Here is an 18,778-nt window from a genome sequence, read left to right as displayed (position 1 = left end):
CTTTGTTAATGTGCTGCAGTGGAGTTCTAGTAAAGAGATACTTAAGCAAATATGAAGCCTCCTGTCATGCTATAAAATTTCAATGCCCCTGGCAGTCTTTCAATGCCCCTGACAGAGCATTTCAATGTCCCTGACAGAGCCTTTTAATGTCCCGTATAGAGCCTTTTAATGTTCTGAGCAGATAATTTAAATGCCCCTGACAGAGACTTTCAATGCCCCTCAAATAGTCTTTCAATGCCCCTGACAGAGTCTTTCAATGCCCCTGACAGAGCGTTTTAATGTCCCTTAGAGAGCCTTTTAATGTCCTTGGCTGAGAATTGCAATGCTCCTGACAGTCTTTCATTGTCCCTCAAAGAGTCTTTTGATGCCCCTGACAGAGTCTTTCAATGCCCCTGACAGAGCCTTTTAATGTCCCTAGCAGAAAATTTCAATGCCACTGACAGAGTATTTCAATCCCCTCAAAGAGTCTTTCAATGCCCCTGACGGAGTCTTTCAATGCCACTGACAGAGCCTTTCAATGTCCCTAACAGAGAATGTAAACGTCCCTACCTAACCACAGCGCTTTCTATGTCACTACCTAACAGATTTATATGTCCCTACCTAACAGAGCTTTCTATGACAATAACAGAGCTTTAACTCTCAGCTCCAGTTTCTATCACTCACTGGCTGGCTGACTGCTGGGAGGGCTGGCTGATGGCTGGGTGGACTCTCTCACAGACAAGCTAAGTCTAAGTGGCTGGCTGATGGCAGGACGGGTGGCAGGGTAGGCTACAGAACACCAATTGGGAAAAAAAATTCCTAGACCAAACAACCACCCTTTGTTACCTACACTTCTTGGGAAGAGGTTTTAATGTCCATCTCATTGTCCATATCATTCCTAGCCATTGACAGTATACATTTATAAACAGTGGAGGCTTATCCATAGAGGCAGGTGCCCTCCTCCACTTTTTGGTGGCTGGAGATACTGTTGAAAAACCCAAGATACGGTAGAAGCTAAGTGTAACAGCAAAAGTATATCTCAACTGGTTTTAATAATGCCTCAAAATCTTGAGAAGATAATAATGCCTTAACATTACTTTTGCTGTTACACTTAGCATCTACCCTGTCTTTTTCCCCTAGTTTTTTTTTCTCATAACTACACAACTAGTTCCTTCTCCCTCTGGTATTACTGTTTGTAGAACCCAATTTGTTGACATTTTTTTTTTTAATTTAAAGTATGTACATAGTCTGCCTTTTGCAAAATCCAGTTCTGGTGACTCCACTTTCATTGACTATATTATCTACGGTACTCTATACAGTTACAGGATTCTTCTGCAATATTAATCCCCTCTGACAAGGTTATTTCATGCAAAGTCCATTCTGTGAAATCCATGCTTCTCATTCCAAGACACACCCTCTTCATATGTCAACTTAAATTCTGCTGAAATTGCAACAATACACACATATATATTTACAAAATCCCTTGATATATGATTATATGTCTATTATGACATTCTTCCAATCTTTGCTTCTAAGATATACACATTAAATACTTTCAGCCTTTTCAAGGCCAGTCTTCCAACAATGTTGTAGTGGAATGGCTCTTTAACAGTAATAGAACAGTCTAGATGATTACTATATACAGAAAGGGCACCGGAAAAATGCACAGACTACTCACATAAATAGCACAAGTTAAAGTACACAAACTATATATACACTGAATAAAATTATAAACGCAACAATTTTGTTTTTGCCCCCATTTTTCATGAGCTGCTAAGACTTTTTCTATGTAAACAAAAGGCCTATTTCTCTCAAATATTGTTCACAAATCTGTCTAAATCTGTGTTAGGGAGCACTTCTCCTTTGCCGAGATAATCCCTCCACCTCACAGGTGTGGCATATCAAAATGCTGATTAGACAGCATGATTATTGCTGCCTTAGGCTGGCCACAATAAAAGGCCACTCTAAAATGTGCAGTTTTATTACACAGCACAATGCCACAGATGTTGCAAGTTTTGAGGGAGCGTGCAATTGGCATGCTGACTGAAGGAATGTCCACCAGAGCTGTTACCCTTGAATTTAATGCTCATTTCTCTACCATAAGCCATCTCCAAAGACATTTCAGAGAATTTGGCAGTACATCCAAATGCATCACAATCGCAGACAACGCGTAATTACACCAGCCCAGGACCTCCACATCCAGCTTCTACACCTCCAAGATTGTCTGAGACCAATCACCCGGAGCGCTGCTGCAACAATCAGTTTGCATAACCAAAGAATTTCTGCACAACTAAGTACTAAGCAGTGTTTGTGCGCTTGAATGTAAGCATATTTTTGTATGGAGTATGTTTGTGTAAATGCAGGGGTGTGTTTGTATGTGGTGTTAGTGTTTGAATGCAAGCATGCCTTTATGTGTAGTGTTTGTTTTTGAATGCAGGGGTGTGTTTATATATATTTTGGGTGTTTAACACAAAGGTGTGTTTGTATGTAGAATTGACGTTTCAATGCATGACTGTGTTTTGCATGTAGTGTTGATGTTTGAATGCAGGAGTGTACTTGTGTGTAGTGTTGGCATTTTGAATGCTGAGATGTATGCACATGTACACATACACTGCCACATACACAGACTGTAATACACCTACACACACAGATACACACAGACACATTAAAACACATGCAGATACACAGATATAAACACTGACACACATGCAGACACAGACTGACACAGATACACACACAGATACACAACCTGACAAACATGCAGACACATATATACACACACTGACACATGTGGATGCTCAGACACACTGATACACATGCAGATACACAGATAAACACAATGACTCTATACAGATACACATATAGATATATACACACACAGGTGCACACACTGACAACATACAGATACACAAATACATACAATAACATACAGATACACACTGACACACATACAGACATGCCGATACACAACCTGACACACATGCAGATACACATACACACAGATACAAACACTGACACACATGCATATACATATACACACAGTTACTCACACTAACACACATGAACATACACACAATGACACACATGCAGATACAGATACACAGACTACATATAGAAACATAGATATAATAGATATACTGACTAAATACAGATACACCGATATACACACTGACACACATACTGACCGACATATTGAGACACACACACACTGACATAGTAACTGACAAACAAACTGACACACACACAGACAAACTGACACACACACAGACATACTGACACACACACACATACTGACAGACACACTGACACACACACACACACACACACACACACTGACACACACAGACATACTGACACACACACACAGACATACTGACACACACAGACATACTGACACACATGCAAATGTAAAAAATGTAAAGCCTCCCTCCAATTTCCTACCTTATTCAGGAGGGTGGCTTCCCTGGGGTCCAGTGGCAGGCTGAGGTAGTTGGGAGTGAGAGACTCAGCCCCCTCCTTACGACCTTCTCCTCCCTTCCGTGCGGCTTCACTCTATCTGGGAGTAAGTGACTCCCAGCCTGCTGCCGTAAGTGACTCCCAGCCTGCTGCCGTAATGCAAGGGGGCCCTGTCGTGCTGTTAAAGGGCCACAGCGCCCGACCGGGCCCCCTTAGTGTGTGGGCCTCCGGTGCAGCCGCAGTACTGGCGGGCCCATGGGGCAGATAAAAACTTTTTTGCGGACAGCGGGGCCCACAGGGCAGCTGCCTTGGGCCCCCCAGGAGTAACTGGGACCGGGGCAGCAGCCCCGTTTTCCCCGCTTTAAAGATGGCCCTGGTTATGTATCTGTTACATTACACAATTTTTAGGTGTAGGAGTAAATGGTTAACGCAGTATAAGGTTTAATGTATTGTAGTGCAGAGATAAATGTTTTGTGATAGTGTAGTGCAGTGTAGGAGTTAATGTTTAGTATATTGTGTTGCGATAGTGTAGGGTTAAGAGGTAGGTTTTATTGTAAGGTCAGCACTGGGACATACATTTTCCCTGAGATTAGTAGGAGTTACAGTCCCAGGCTGCTGCTATTTCAGCGGCCATCATCAAAATGGTGGCAGGTGCTTCTAAGGAGTGCAACTCCCACTAATCTTGGCCTAACCTGACAAACATTCTAGTTCTGCCCAAGATTATGTCGCCATCCGTGCAATGTGGCATTTGAAAAAATGATCTCCCGATTGATAGAATGGAAAGATTGAAACATTTGTATTTTTATCTGTATACCACAGTTTGTTTTCAGTGTGCTATATCATATCGTTAAATATATCAAATTCTCCATGCAATAAGGCATCTAAACAATTATGCAAAGACAATCATTAATATTTTGACATTTTTACATCTTGCATTGAGATAAAACTGATCATTTCATTTTCTATTATTTGCACTCTGTCTCCATCTGCTGGTCAGTTTCATGCAGTGCATAGGGTGATTTTTTTTTTTTTCCTTTTTTGCTCCCAGTGAAGATGAACTGTATTGAAACATGGGATATTTTTATTGGTTATTTGGATAGAAGTGTTTTATTGCCCACCTTAAATGAAACTCAAGAAACAGAATTAATAAGCCCAATGATCAATCTTTGTGTCGTAAAGCTGTGTTTTTTTTCCTGTGCTCTGTAGTGAAAGATTATTGGCTATACTTTTCAAGCTGTCTTTTACCATAAGACTATTACTGCTGCTGAAGGATACTCAAGAAAGCTTCAAAATGTAGCAGACTTATTGGGATTTATTAGTATTTTTTTTTTTTTTTTTTGCAACAGACACATCAATGATAGTTGCCCATAATAATTTAGGTGCCCAATAATAGTTCTCTTGACATCTGCAGCATCTTAGTACAGGCAATCATAAGTAACTGCACTGAAAATATAAAAATATTAATAATAAAATTGGTATACAAGGAAAATAGAATGCAATGTTCTCTCGTTTTCATGTGTATCCTGGGATATAGATGCTATTAACTAACTCAATATATATATATTTTTTCTAAGGTGAGAATTCAAAGTGAATTTCAAGTTTAAGGGCCAAATAGCCAATCTGGAAAACTGCTCTTAGCCAATCTTGCTTTACGCTCAGGTACTGTGGCATTAAACAATGACTATAGGCTCCCAGACCACTTCATCTTAATGAAGTGGTCTGAGTGCAGTGGTCCTATAGTATTTGTCCTGCAATGTAAAACATCGCCATTTTAGAGATCCAGCAATGTTTACATTGCAGAGCTAAATGCACATCTAGTGGCTGTATTCCTGGAAACCTATACATGATGCTCCTGAGTCAGACTCAATACTGTGACATTTGACGTCTCTATGCCTTGCCTGAGGATGTTGAATGTCCTCTGATGCATCTGATAAATATTCAATGAGAAGCATTTGATTGGAGGAGCATGTCACTTGCCGCAGATGTGCTTCTTTTCTCTGTGGGAAGCATTGGATGAGAAGATGAAGAAGCCTGCAGGAAGCCGACATGGGAGGTGGAGGTGGTAGCTGAGAATAACTATTTTTTTTTTAAATTTCATTTTGTAGTTGGGACAGAAATCTAAATACTATACACTAGAGCATTAGGTGTACATGTTTGTATTTATAATGCTATAGTATTCCTTTCTTTGAAATTCCAACATAATTGAAGAGATATGTATGAGCGAAAGTAGGGACTACTATGTAATTGCCAATCACTGGCGATTTTTGTTGTGATGGCTGATGGGAGCAAGCATTATCTTGCCCAATGCACAACAAATGCCTATGGCATCTTAATGTGTAACAATGACTCTCTTTATGGTAGTTTTTAAAGGCCTGTGGGATCCTCCAAAAATGGTGAAGAAATATGAACAAAAATACTTTGACTGTAGAAATATTAATAGGAACTGTAGATCTTAAATTCATACACATAGTCCTCTTGAAGTAATACAATGTCATGGAAGGGTCATAATTTGGCATACACAACGTGAATCAAAAGATCCATCCTGCTTTTTTGTAAATGATTTAAGGTAGTTGTGGTGTAATTGTTTAGGGATTACTTTTTAAACGGTATCCCCTTAATACCATTTAAGTGCTACAGTCTACCTATGGACTCCCAGGTAAGCAGTCCTTAGTTCTAATAAAGCACCTTTTGGATGTGGTAGAACAGGATATTTTCTTTATAAATGTACATCTGGCAGATGTGCAGCAACTACATAATGCTACCATGTCAACGTAGACCACAATCTCTAAGGGGGCCCCATTCAATCTTGAAGACAGTCCAGAGTATGACTGAAATTTAGATTCTGAGTTATTTCCATACAGAGTATGCTTAAAATGCTGGCTACTTAAAATTTGCCTCAGTATTCACGAAAATAACATTTGAGTGCTTATTATTTTGAATTTAAGTACTTTCCACTATAGTACTGAGATAAGGAACATCAAAAATGGTGTGCCAAGTATCAATTAAAATGGTTACTGTATATTAACAGTATTGTGTACAATATTTTCCTGAAAACACATTCAACTAAGCAAACTGCTTCAAAATTGATTAATGTAGTTATCCTGATTTTGTAAATGCATTTTCTGTGTGAGATAATCAGTTGTTTTGCCAGTTACAGGTTACTTATAAGAAGGATCACATTAACATTTTAAACAATAACAATTTAAAAAAGTAATATCTAGGGACTGTAAGATTGATAGCCGTCATCAAACCCAAAATAGATACACAATTATATATTTGTAAATAGAAAGCAGACATTTCAGTATGTCTAACTAGGGTAATTGGCAAACTCGTCATGCTATCATTTTATAAAAAATGCTTTTTTTCAGATACTAAAACTCACCAATGCATGGCTTTGGGAATTTCTGGAATGTGATTTCTGCTATTTCTCTGATACAACTAATTTTTATTCCACGATCAGTCTCAAACACTTCATTGATGGCGTGAGTTTTCCAGAATTTTGAGAATTTACAGGGCAAAATAATTAACTTTCCCCATTTCAATACTCACAATTGAAATTCTGACATAAAGACTTGCTGCTCCTAAGTTACACTTGAAGCAGTATAGCAGTCAAAATATTAAAATCACTTCCATGGTGATACACTATTTGCAAAGGTAGACAAAATCGGGTATGTGAAACATTATGTTTATGTTCTGAAATATCATGTGAGTAATCTTCAGACCTTTTTTTCTTCTCACCCTTTATTTTAAACACTCTACTGCATATCTTCTTCTATGCCATTTTTGGGATTTCTTATTGGGTCCCACAATTAGCAAGGTGTGAAATTACAGTGTAACACTTTGGCCTTAGTTACAATCATCATTAGAAATGTATTGACATGTCAAAAGTGGCTACTCACCGGTTCCAATACTTAAATCAGCTTTGGCAAAAAAACAACAGTATACAGTCAAGCTTAAATGATCACAATAGTGATGTCCCGAACGGTTCGCTGGCAAATAGTTCCTGGCGAACATCGCATGTTCGCGTTCGCCACGGATGGCGAACATATGCGATGTTCGGTCAGCCCCCTATTCGTCATCATTGAGTAAACTTTGACCCTGTACCTCACAGTCAGCAGACACATTCCAGCCAATCAGCAGCAGACCCTCCCTCCCAGATCCTCCCACCTCCTAGACAGCATACAATTTAGATTAATTCTGAAGCTTCCTTTTTTCTTTTTTTTTGTGTTTATTATACATTATCCTCCATAGCCAGTAACCTGTGTTTATTATACATTATCCCCCATAGCCAGTAACCTGTGTTTATTATACATTATCCCCCATAGCCAGTAACCTGTGTTTATTATACATTATCCCCCATAGCCAGTAACCTGTATTTATTATAAATTATCCCCCATAGCCAGTAACCTGTGTTTATTATACATTATCCCCCCTAGCCAGTAACCTGTGCTTATTATACATTATCCTCCCATAGCCATTAACCTGTGCTTATTATACATTATCCTCCCATAGCCATTAACCTGTGTTTATTATACATTATCCTCCCCATAGCCAGTAACCTGTGTTTATTATACATTATCCTCCCATAGCCATTAACCTGTGTTTATTATACATTATCCTCCCATAGCCAGTAACCTGTGTTTATTATACATTATCCCCCATAGCCAGTAACCTGTGTTTATTATAAATTATCCCCCATAGCCAGTAACCTGTGTTTATTATACATTATCCCCCCTAGCCAGTAACCTGTGCTTATTATACATTATCCTCCCATAGCCATTAACCTGTGTTTATTATACATTATCCTCCCATAGCCATTAACCTGTGTTTATTATACATGATCCTCCCCATAGCCAGTAACCTGTGTTTATTATTCATTATCCCCCCATAGCCAGTAACCTGTGTTTATTATACATTATCCCTCCATAACCAGTAACCTGTGTTTATTATACATTATCCCCCCATAGCCAGTAACCTGTGTTTATTATCCATTATCCCTCCCATAGCCAGTAACCTTTGTTTATTATACATTATCCCCCCATAGCCAGTAACCTGTGTTTATTATACATTATCCCTCCCATAGCCAGTAACCTGTGTTTATTATACATTATCCTCCCATAGCCAGGAACCTGTGCTTATTATACATTATCCCCCCATAGCCAGTAACCTGTGTTTATTATACATTATCCCCCCACAACCAGTAACCTGTGTTTATTATACATTATCCCCATATTCAGTAACCTGTGTTTATTATACATTATCCTCCCCATAGCCAGTAACCTGTGTTTATTATACATTATCCTCCCATAGCCATTAACCTGTGTTTATTATACATTATCCTCCCATAGCCAGTAACCTGTGTTTATTATACATTATCCCCCCACAACCAGTAACCTGTGTTTATTATACATTATCCCCCATATTCAGTAACCTGTGTTTATTATACATTATCCTCCCCATAGCCAGTAACCTGTGTTTATTATACATTATCCTCCCATAGCCATTAACCTGTGTTTATTATACATGATCCTCCCCATAGCCAGTAACCTGTGTTTATTATTCATTATCCCCCCATAGCCAGTAACCTGTGTTTATTATCCATTATCCCTCCCATAGCCAGTAACCTTTGTTTATTATACATTATCCCCCCATAGCCAGTAACCTGTGTTTATTATACATTATCCCTCCCATAGCCAGTAACCTGTGTTTATTATACATTATCCTCCCATAGCCAGGAACCTGTGCTTATTATACATTATCCCCCCATAGCCAGTAACCTGTGTTTATTATACATTATCCCCCCACAACCAGTAACCTGTGTTTATTATACATTATCCCCCATATTCAGTAACCTGTGTTTATTATACATTATCCTCCCCATAGCCAGTAACCTGTGTTTATTATACATTATCCTCCCATAGCCATTAACCTGTGTTTATTATACATTATCCTCCCATAGCCAGTAACCTGTGTTTATTATACATTATCCCCCCACAACCAGTAACCTGTGTTTATTATACATTATCCCCCATATTCAGTAACCTGTGTTTATTATACATTATCCTCCCCATAGCCAGTAACCTGTGTTTATTATACATTATCCTCCCATAGCCATTAACCTGTGTTTATTATACATGATCCTCCCCATAGCCAGTAACCTGTGTTTATTATTCATTATCCCCCCATAGCCAGTAACCTGTGTTTATTATACATTATCCCTCCATAACCAGTAACCTGTGTTTATTATATATTATCCCCCCATAGCCAGTAACCTGTGTTTATTATACATTATCCCTCCCATAGCCAGTAACCTGTGTTTATTATACATTATCCTCCCATAGCCAGGAACCTGTGCTTATTATACATTATCCCCCCATAGCCAGTAACCTGTGTTTATTATACATTATCCCCCCACAACCAGTAACCTGTGTTTATTATACATTATCCCCCATATTCAGTAACCTGTGTTTATTATACATTATCCTCCCCATAGCCAGTAACCTGTGTTTATTATACATTATCCTCCCATAGCCATTAACCTGTGTTTATTATACATGATCCTCCCCATAGCCAGTAACCTGTGTTTATTATTCATTATCCCCCCATAGCCAGTAACCTGTGTTTATTATACATTATCCCTCCATAACCAGTAACCTGTGTTTATTATACATTATCCCCCCATAGCCAGTAACCTGTGTTTATTATAAATTATCCCCCCCCCCATAGCCAGTAACCTGTGTTTATTTTACATTATCCCTCCCATAGCCAGTAACCTGTGTTTATTATCCATTATCCCTCCCATAGCCAGTAACCTTTGTTTATTATACATTATCCCCCCATAGCCAGTAACCTGTGTTTATTATACATTATCCCTCCCATAGCCAGTAACCTGTGTTTATTATACATTATCCTCCCATAGCCAGGAACCTGTGCTTATTATCCATTATCCCCCCATAGCCAGTAACCTCTGTTTATTATACATTATCCCTCCCATAGCCAGTAACCTGTGTTTATTATACATTACCCCCCCCCCCATAGCCAGTAACCTGTGTTTATTATACATTATCCTCCCATAGCCAGTAACCTGTGTTTATTATACATTATGCCCCATAGCCAGTAACCTGTGCTTATTATACATTATCCTCCCGTAGCCAGTAACCTGTGTTTATTATACATTATCCCTCCCATAGCCAGTAACCTGTGTTTATTATACATTATCCCCATAGTCATTTATCCTTGGACCTAGGCAGCATGATGTCTTAGGCTGGACCAGAGAGTGAGTGAGTGAGTGAATGATATAATATATATGTTCAGAAACATATTAGTAATATATGTAAATCGGGTTCATGCAAAGAGGGTGAAAAGGTATTAAAGAAAAACACACTTATTGCATCACATTTACAAAGCCAAACTTTTACAAGCTTTTAAAAGCTTTCCTCATTTCTTTCTCGGGATGAGGAATATATAGGTTGTAGACTGAGGATTTCCATCTGCCCAATCTTTTAATAATATGCACTGGAGTGTCAGTGTTGAAGGAGACCGAAGCTGCCCCTATTCTAAATGAAAGACCCGAGACATGGCTACAACCCAATCTTAGGAGTAGTGTTCTGATGTAGAAGATGAAATTAGCCGCAGTCAGAGGGATTCAGTGAGAGTAGTGGTGAAATGTGTGTGGCATGACTGAGTGTAGGTAAGTAAGAGTCAAGTATTTTAATTGGGCACTAGTTCTAGGTGGGATAAAGTGGTATAGCGGATGGATGAGTAGTTTGTTTCGTTTTAGAGGTTTGTAGAGAAAGTATATAGTGATCATGATTTTTAGCGATATCCAATATTTTTAAGGTGGTCTCAAACAAACATAAAATGCTATATAAAATTTGTGGGAATATTGAATAGTCGTGTACAGTAAATCAGAGAGGGCTCAGAATATCGAACCATCGATCGGCATCCAACCTTGTGCAAATGGGGAGTTTACGGTTGTGCAAATGGACTGTTTGCGGTACGTTAAACGGGGAGTTTGGTCTGTCACTGTGAAGCGGGCATAACCCTTACACTACCTGATCGATACAATATCATACCTGATGTTCATCATACCTGCATCAACTATGTAATTTTCCATGGGAGTTTTTCCATGTATCCCCCTCCGGCATGCCACAGTCCAGGTGTTAGTCCCCTTGAAACAACTTTTCCATCACTATTGTGGCCAGAAAGAGTCCCTGTGGGTTTTAAAATTCGCCTGCCTATTGAAGTCTATGGCGGTTCGCCCGGTTCGCCCGTTCGCAAACATTTGCGGAAGTTCGCGTTCGCCGTTCGCGAACGGAACATTTTATGTTCGCAACATCACTAGATCACAATCATTCTAAGGATTTATGAACTCATTAGGCTGGATTCTCCTAGCAGAGTAACTGTTTACTCTGCTTACTGAAGAGCAATTTTTTCATAAACATCAAAAGAGTAATTGCCCATTAATGAATAATTTTTGCTATAGAAACCAACAGCCAAAAGACTGAAAATGGTTTTCAACACATTAACAAATACCTTAAAAATGAGCAGAAGGTTTTGCACGAGCATAACAAACTCCAACCTTAAGTTGCTGGCAGTCAACCTGTGACACATCACAATACCAGCAAAATCACCATTAGCCAACTGAACACAAGATTGTGATTTAACAACAATGAAATTAAGCCCAGTTTTAAATTTATAATATTTCCTTATTAACAGAATAGTGATTCATAATTTTTGGACTTTAATCATGCTAATAAGACACAGTACCAAGTGAAATTCAGAAAACCTTATTGGTCGGATAACAACATTGTTTTGTGATCAGGCATATGGTTGATATACCATACAGTACATATTAAAATATCCAATAATGTGTGGATGCATGAGTGTCTCAAATTAGTGGTTAATATATAAGAATCTCAACTACAGTCCTAAAGATATCAATCAGAAATAATCTCTATGGATTCTAAATAAGTAAATATCAAAGGATTAACCTATGGATACTTATCTATTAAACAGCTAAGGCCTAATTATGGGCAGATGACCCCTAGGTCATTGAAGATCATGTTTGATTGATTACTTCAGTTATTATTGTGGAAACTAGTGAGCTGATACATCAGAAGGTACCTAGCTGACTACATTTGGATGTAGGCATGTATTATATATATTGACTATGTTGTCTTTGGATGTTTCTGAAAAGTACTCGGCAGCCATATGGGAGTGTAGGATTGTAATCGTCCCAGGTTCATGAAAGATTTGTGAAATTGAATCTATTTGTGATGACTGATTTGCCACAATGCAAAAACATATACTTTAAATACATTACAGGCTGATTTATTTAAAATATTTTGTTAAAAGACAATCAAAACGCGTTGTCGTCTCCACACATTTTGCAGAATGGTATATATTGTGTACTGCGTTTTTTTAATAAATAAAACATGTTTTGCACCTTGGGTGGTAATAGTTACTTTTTTTCTATTTATATCAGTGTCACTTCATTTAGTTTCTGTAATTTGTTGAATTTTGTAATTTGTTGTATTTTTAGAATTATCTTGCATGTGGTTGTGCTGTTTAAATTGTTTGAATGGGAGTTTGCAGACTGCCATTTTATTGTATACATTAAAATACTTGTTCCCCGAGTACAGCAATCCTCCACTTTTATAGCCAGGCCTTTGTAAGGTTACAATCATCAAATATTGAGCAGAAAATAATAAAGACAGTTAATTCTTCCTATTATATGGACCAATGGTGTCACATAACAGTGTAAGGCCATAAGGTAAGACTGATTGCTTTGGACCGAAAGAATTTGTGTGTGTATGTCCCACTGGTAAATTAAGCCCTGCCTGACACATACAGTTTTATTTAGTTTATGAGTTTTGTTCTTTCACAACATGTACTGCAATGCAAAGCACACAAACAATACTGCTTGTTCAGACAAGCCTTCTCCTTGCTGTGGATGCTCTGAATATACCTATAGGGAAATAATTATTTTATAAATAACACCAAAAGGGTGTCATCAACATTCTAATCTAAACAATACATCAATGGGTTACATGACCATATCTAGGGACAGTTTTATTGTAAGTCCTCCAATATCAAAATATTGCCTTATTTTAAATAAAAATGCTGTCCGTCTTAGTCATCTATTATTTAAGATGTTAAAAGCTATTGCAGCGTTTCACTGAGACAATATCTAAATACATTTTTTATATAATCGGTCCTTTTTGCAAAGGCACAGAGTTAAATAAACAGCCCAATTAACATCAATACATTTAATGCATAAATCACCAATGTTGCAGCACTTAGTTATATTGGTCTCTTGATACTCCCTGTATTAATAAATAGTGGTGCTAAGCTATCACTCCATCGATTTAAGAGCTACTTTCCTAATTACCTGTTCTCCTCTCCAGTGACGGCTCATAAGCTAGCATCACCCCTCCACTCTGCCTTGCTATCAGTTTTATAAAGCCTTTGAATCCCTTGGATACATGCATCTGTATCAACTATAGCAGAATAAACACAACAAAATAATTTGCTAAATTATGTTAAGCAAGTTGTGCATAGTTTAGGGTAGTTATACTCTTGTGTTTATAATGTTGTCTGGATTTTTTCATTTTATCTAAAAGCATAACATGTTAAAGGAAACCTCCAATAACCATAACCACTATGGTACACCGTTGTGGTTGTGATGCCAGCAGATCCCTAGTGCCCTTATTGTAAGGAGTCAAGCCACTTTAGAATTACTTGGGGTCCACCAGGCGTCACTTCTTGCTTCCACTACAGCTCAGTGAGAGCCAGAAGCTCAGTTCATTGAGCTAAGCCCAGCTTATTGGTTGCGAGTGACTAGCTGAAACTCTTAGCCAATGAGCTTACTCTGCACTGCGGAGCTTAGCACTGGAGAGCTAATGGGAGCTCCTGAGAAGGAGCTTCTTGGTCTCTCACTAAGCTGTAGTGGAGGAGGAGAGCAAGGTTCAGGAGACCCCATGTGAGGAGTAAAACCATTCTAAAATGGATAAATAGGATAAGGTTAGGCTTTGAGTAAGTTGGAAGTGATCTACAGAATTATAGGTATCTAAACTTAGGGGGTTTTAGGGTTATGGGGTCTTTAGAGTTAGGTTACCTGCCTTCAAAATTCTGTGGTCACTGTGATGCCAATGCGCTGGCAATGAAGTATTGGCACAATTTGCGAATATGCAAATGATAAATATTCAGAATCCTCTAGTTTGCATATGGTTCGGATGCAAAACACACTGATTTCAAACCAGACACTAAATGCATTCAACCGATTAGTGCAGATTCAGATGAGCTTTTGCAGTCAGAATTCAGCCACTTTTATTGGATTTTGTCCATTTGGACAAAATCGTGTATTTAATGAATTACCCTGAGTCAATTTAAATTTGACAGTTAAATGTTTTTGTTTTTTTAAATAAATCATTCTTACTCTTTTTATTATTAATGTTATTCTTATTTGTTGTATTATCAGCATTTATATAGCACCAAAAATGGTGTTTTTAACAATTCTACAATGAGGGTATTAGAATACAATTTATTGACAAACAAAATAATGTTGACAGACACAAGAGGTGAAGAGGGCTCTGCTCAAACAAGCTTACAACCTAGCAGACAATCAGACACTCTCTGCAATTGGCATGAGGTGAAAGAGCTGTCATCATTCTCTTGGTTATTAGGGTGTCTTGTTGTCAAGCAATTGGAGCACCCAGAACTTGATTCTAAGAACTATCTGTTCACTGGCCAGGCTTAAGCAGCATCTATAAATTGTCAAAATATCAAAAAGAGGACTGTGTATCAAGCCAGGATAAAAGGAATACAGAAATCACAGGAATGATAAGTCAAGCTGAGTCACAGAAAATAGAGTAAACAAGAACAAACCAAGTCAAATACAAAAAAGGAAGACAGAACACACTGATGTCAATGCCAAAATTACACAACAGGGCAATCAGGTAGAAGGATTTATATAGGTAGAAGAATGAGGGGATTAGTTTGTGGCAGCTTTCTCACCCGGAATGTAAGTTTGAAGCAGAGTATGAATAACGAAAGTTGCGTTCTGCAGAACATACGGGTTCAGTACATCACAATATTGTGCAGTAAGGTGAATAGTGCATGAGGTCTCAGGTATCATTACATCTGGGACCTGTGACATCTGTGTCCCCCTGATGTGTCACACCGAGAGCTCCTCATGTTTAATAAGAGGTCCAGAAGACGTCAGTTAGCTTGTTCATTCCCCCGTGTTCATTTCATAGCATCTGGGAATGGAAGGTCATTTAAGCACTGTTACCACATTGTGATACAATTAGTTTAATGTTTGTGACTGTTAGCCCAAGGGCAGCACGATAGGCTTTACTACACGCTGGTTATGGTGCCAATAATTACCTGGCAGAATGGTTTGACTTTATACCTGGGTTTCATCAGATGGCACTCCCTACCTTCACTACAGCTACAGGAGAGCTGGAAGTGGTACAGAGCTTAGCTCATTGACTGAGAGTGATCAGCTCATGCCAACAGCCAATGAGCTAACCCTGCATTGCAAGGCATGGCTTAGGAGAGATCATGGAAGCTTCTAAGTAGAAACATTTGGCTTTCCTGTGGCTGTAGTGGAGGTAAGGGTTGAAGCCTGGTGGACTTAAGGTAAGAAGTCAAATGTTTCTAAAACAGTTGTACTACTTACATTGGGGGCCTCCAGAGCACTCCTGGCACCATAACCACTACAGCTTGCTGTAGGGGTCATGGCGATTAGTGTTCCTTTAAGTAAACAATTAAGCGGCAATATGTTTAACTGCAATTTAAAGGTTTAAATGAACAGACGGTTTTATGTGTGTATTGTTTTGAATAGTTAAGTTTGCAACCAGTATATATTCCACGAGCATGTATGTTTTACCAAGTTGGATAGTTCACAGAACATTGCAAACCTGGCTCAAAATGGCATTGAGTGCTTAAAACTGGTCTACAGGTTGTTCAATTGGACAAGTGAAGGCCACATATTTATTTCTTAAGGAATGGCAAACCTTGGTTGGCACTACATGTATCTGACTGGGGATGACTGTCTTGGAAACTTGATATTGACCCGTAATATCCTGTACCTCAGGACAATCTCGAGAGAACTGATTTATATCTGGAATTTCATGAACAACCTCTGTTTACCCCAGTTTGCACACAAAAAAATTGCACCAGCACAATTTATAAACCTAATTATTAGTGTTTTAGGCCTATTTTTTGTGAGTGCTCACAAGAATTGAGTAACAGAACTTTTTTAATTACAACACTGTAGTAATAAACTCTTTATTAAAAAAGATTATAGTCAAGCGTACAAGAGTGTAACCAGAACATTTTTCAGCTGGCATAGAACAGTTTATTCACCCAAAATAAAGCTTTGTGTTTTTATGTCTTAGTGTTTGGTTCTATTCTAACTTTAAGAAAAATAATTAGTGTCAATTATCAGTGGTTCCTTACTTTCAAACAATTAGTATTGTTAGTAATTGAAGCACAACATTCAGAATGCGACGAAATCATGAATTAAATTTAAACAAAATAAAAAACCTAAACCTAAAATGCACATGTTTCTCTCTCTATATATATAAATATAAACAACCATACCCATTCATAAAAAAAAAAAAAAAAAATCAAAACTAAATCATATTTGGAACATTGATTGAATGTATGATAATTTGATATAACTGCAAGAATAAATCAGTAAAACAGCAACAACTCACATGTAACTAAATTCAATAAATACAGATTGGCATAATTTAATCTGGCACTTACCTGCTTCCATAACTTCACACTGCTGACCAAAGACCTGGGAAAAGGTGACAGGCCCAGTTGCGTCCATGGTTCTCAATGTCATGTGTTTCTATTCGAATAGCAATCGTATCTTGTTTACCATATGAAAAACACCACTTCTGTCAGTACAGATTCCACAAAACAAACAGTGCATCAGTTTTCCCCAGTACCGGAAAAGCTTCCTTGCTTCTTCTATTGCTCGTTACATCCTTGAATCAGAGGCAATTAAGGAGAATGGGGGGTGGTGGTGGGGGATCTGGCAGCTGCAGATGTCTTCTAAAGCAATTTCGGCTTTTGCCTCCTAAACAGAATATCTGGTTTAATGTTTTGTCATGTTTTGGGGCTTGGACAAGCTCCCAGTTTAGATCTGATTGAAGGCTGAATTTGTCCTAGTTAAAATTCCGGCGAGATATGTTACATCTTAATGTTCTGCGTGTGAGTTCTACGGGGCTTGATCTGCAAACGTTCCATCCGCTCCAGCCTGCACAATCAAATGCTTCTATGTATACCTGTGTCTGCCTTTTTCTCAGCATCAAATAAAAAAAAAATTGATTCTTTAGTCGGGTAAAGTAAATGACCCTATTGTTATTTTAACAATGCAAACGTTATATGTTTTTTTGTTTGTTTTTTTTCTTCATCCAGGCGTCTGAATAGAGAATCTATGAGTCTCGGAATCTCATTTCTAGAATGATCTGTTCTATAGTATGTTTTCTTTTTTTTCTTTCGTGATCTGTGTGGGCTTATGATTAAGTGTAGTTTTGTGAACATTTCATTTAATATATTCAAGGGAGAAATCTATCACAGATGTGTTTTTATGCATCGCACTGACAGTATATTTTGCTCCTCTGCAGTAATTACACTCAGCGTTGGCTTTCTCTGTAGTTGCCATTCTAACAGCAGCAGAGGGTCTGCGAGCAGAGCTGAAGAGAAAACGATGATGTAATTCTTTTGCACGCCTGGCTGCCGTCAAGAAAGCGGTGAGTCATAAAAGGCGAGATAGATAGGTAGATGAATGGATTGCTGGATAGATGTACAGACTGATAGACAGGCAGACAGAGAAGAATATATGATAGATTAATGTTTCATAGATAGAATGAGAGACAGGCAGATAGATACATTTATGGTCTAACCGTCTGTCTGTGTGTCTATCTATCTATCTATCTATCTATCTATCTATCTTTCTACATATTTGTCTTTCTTTTTCCTGTATTCTTCTGTCTCTTACCAGTCTGTTTGTCTGACTGCCTGTCTGTCTGTACTGTTGTAGTCCAATGAACAGATGTGAGATATACTGTGGATACCTACAAAAGGTGCTATATTGGACATATTCACTTGTATTTCACTTGTATTTATGGCTGTCTATCTGTCTATCTATCTGTGTATCTATCTAAGTATCTATCTATCTATCTATCTATCTATCTATCTATGTATCTATCTATCTATCTATCTATCTATCTATCTATCTATCTATCTAAGTATCTATCTATCTATCTATCTATCTAAGTATCTATCTATCTATCTATCTATCTATCTATATCTAGAACAA

The 18,778-nt window shown here is 38.0% G+C and overlaps 1 protein-coding gene across 2 annotated transcripts in view; it reads right to left on the bottom strand.

Annotated features, from left to right (window-relative positions):
- Positions 1 to 17,446, bottom strand: part of KAZN (kazrin, periplakin interacting protein) — a 594,836-nt gene extending 577,390 nt beyond the window's left edge. Inside the window, exon 1 of one of the 2 annotated variants that reach the window (XM_063436584.1) lies at positions 17,215 to 17,446. In XM_063436584.1, coding sequence (XP_063292654.1) covers positions 17,215 to 17,296 — 82 coding nt within the window. In that variant the 5' untranslated portion in view covers positions 17,297 to 17,446. The remainder of the gene's footprint in view (positions 1 to 17,214) is intronic. The other variant, XM_063436583.1, reaches the window with a different exon arrangement.
- Positions 17,447 to 18,778: the final 1,332 nt, after the last annotated feature.

Source organism: Pelobates fuscus, chromosome 11, assembly GCF_036172605.1.
Source record: "Pelobates fuscus isolate aPelFus1 chromosome 11, aPelFus1.pri, whole genome shotgun sequence".
Lineage (NCBI taxonomy): Eukaryota > Metazoa > Chordata > Amphibia > Anura > Pelobatidae > Pelobates > Pelobates fuscus.
This window is presented reverse-complemented; position numbering and strand designations above follow the sequence as displayed.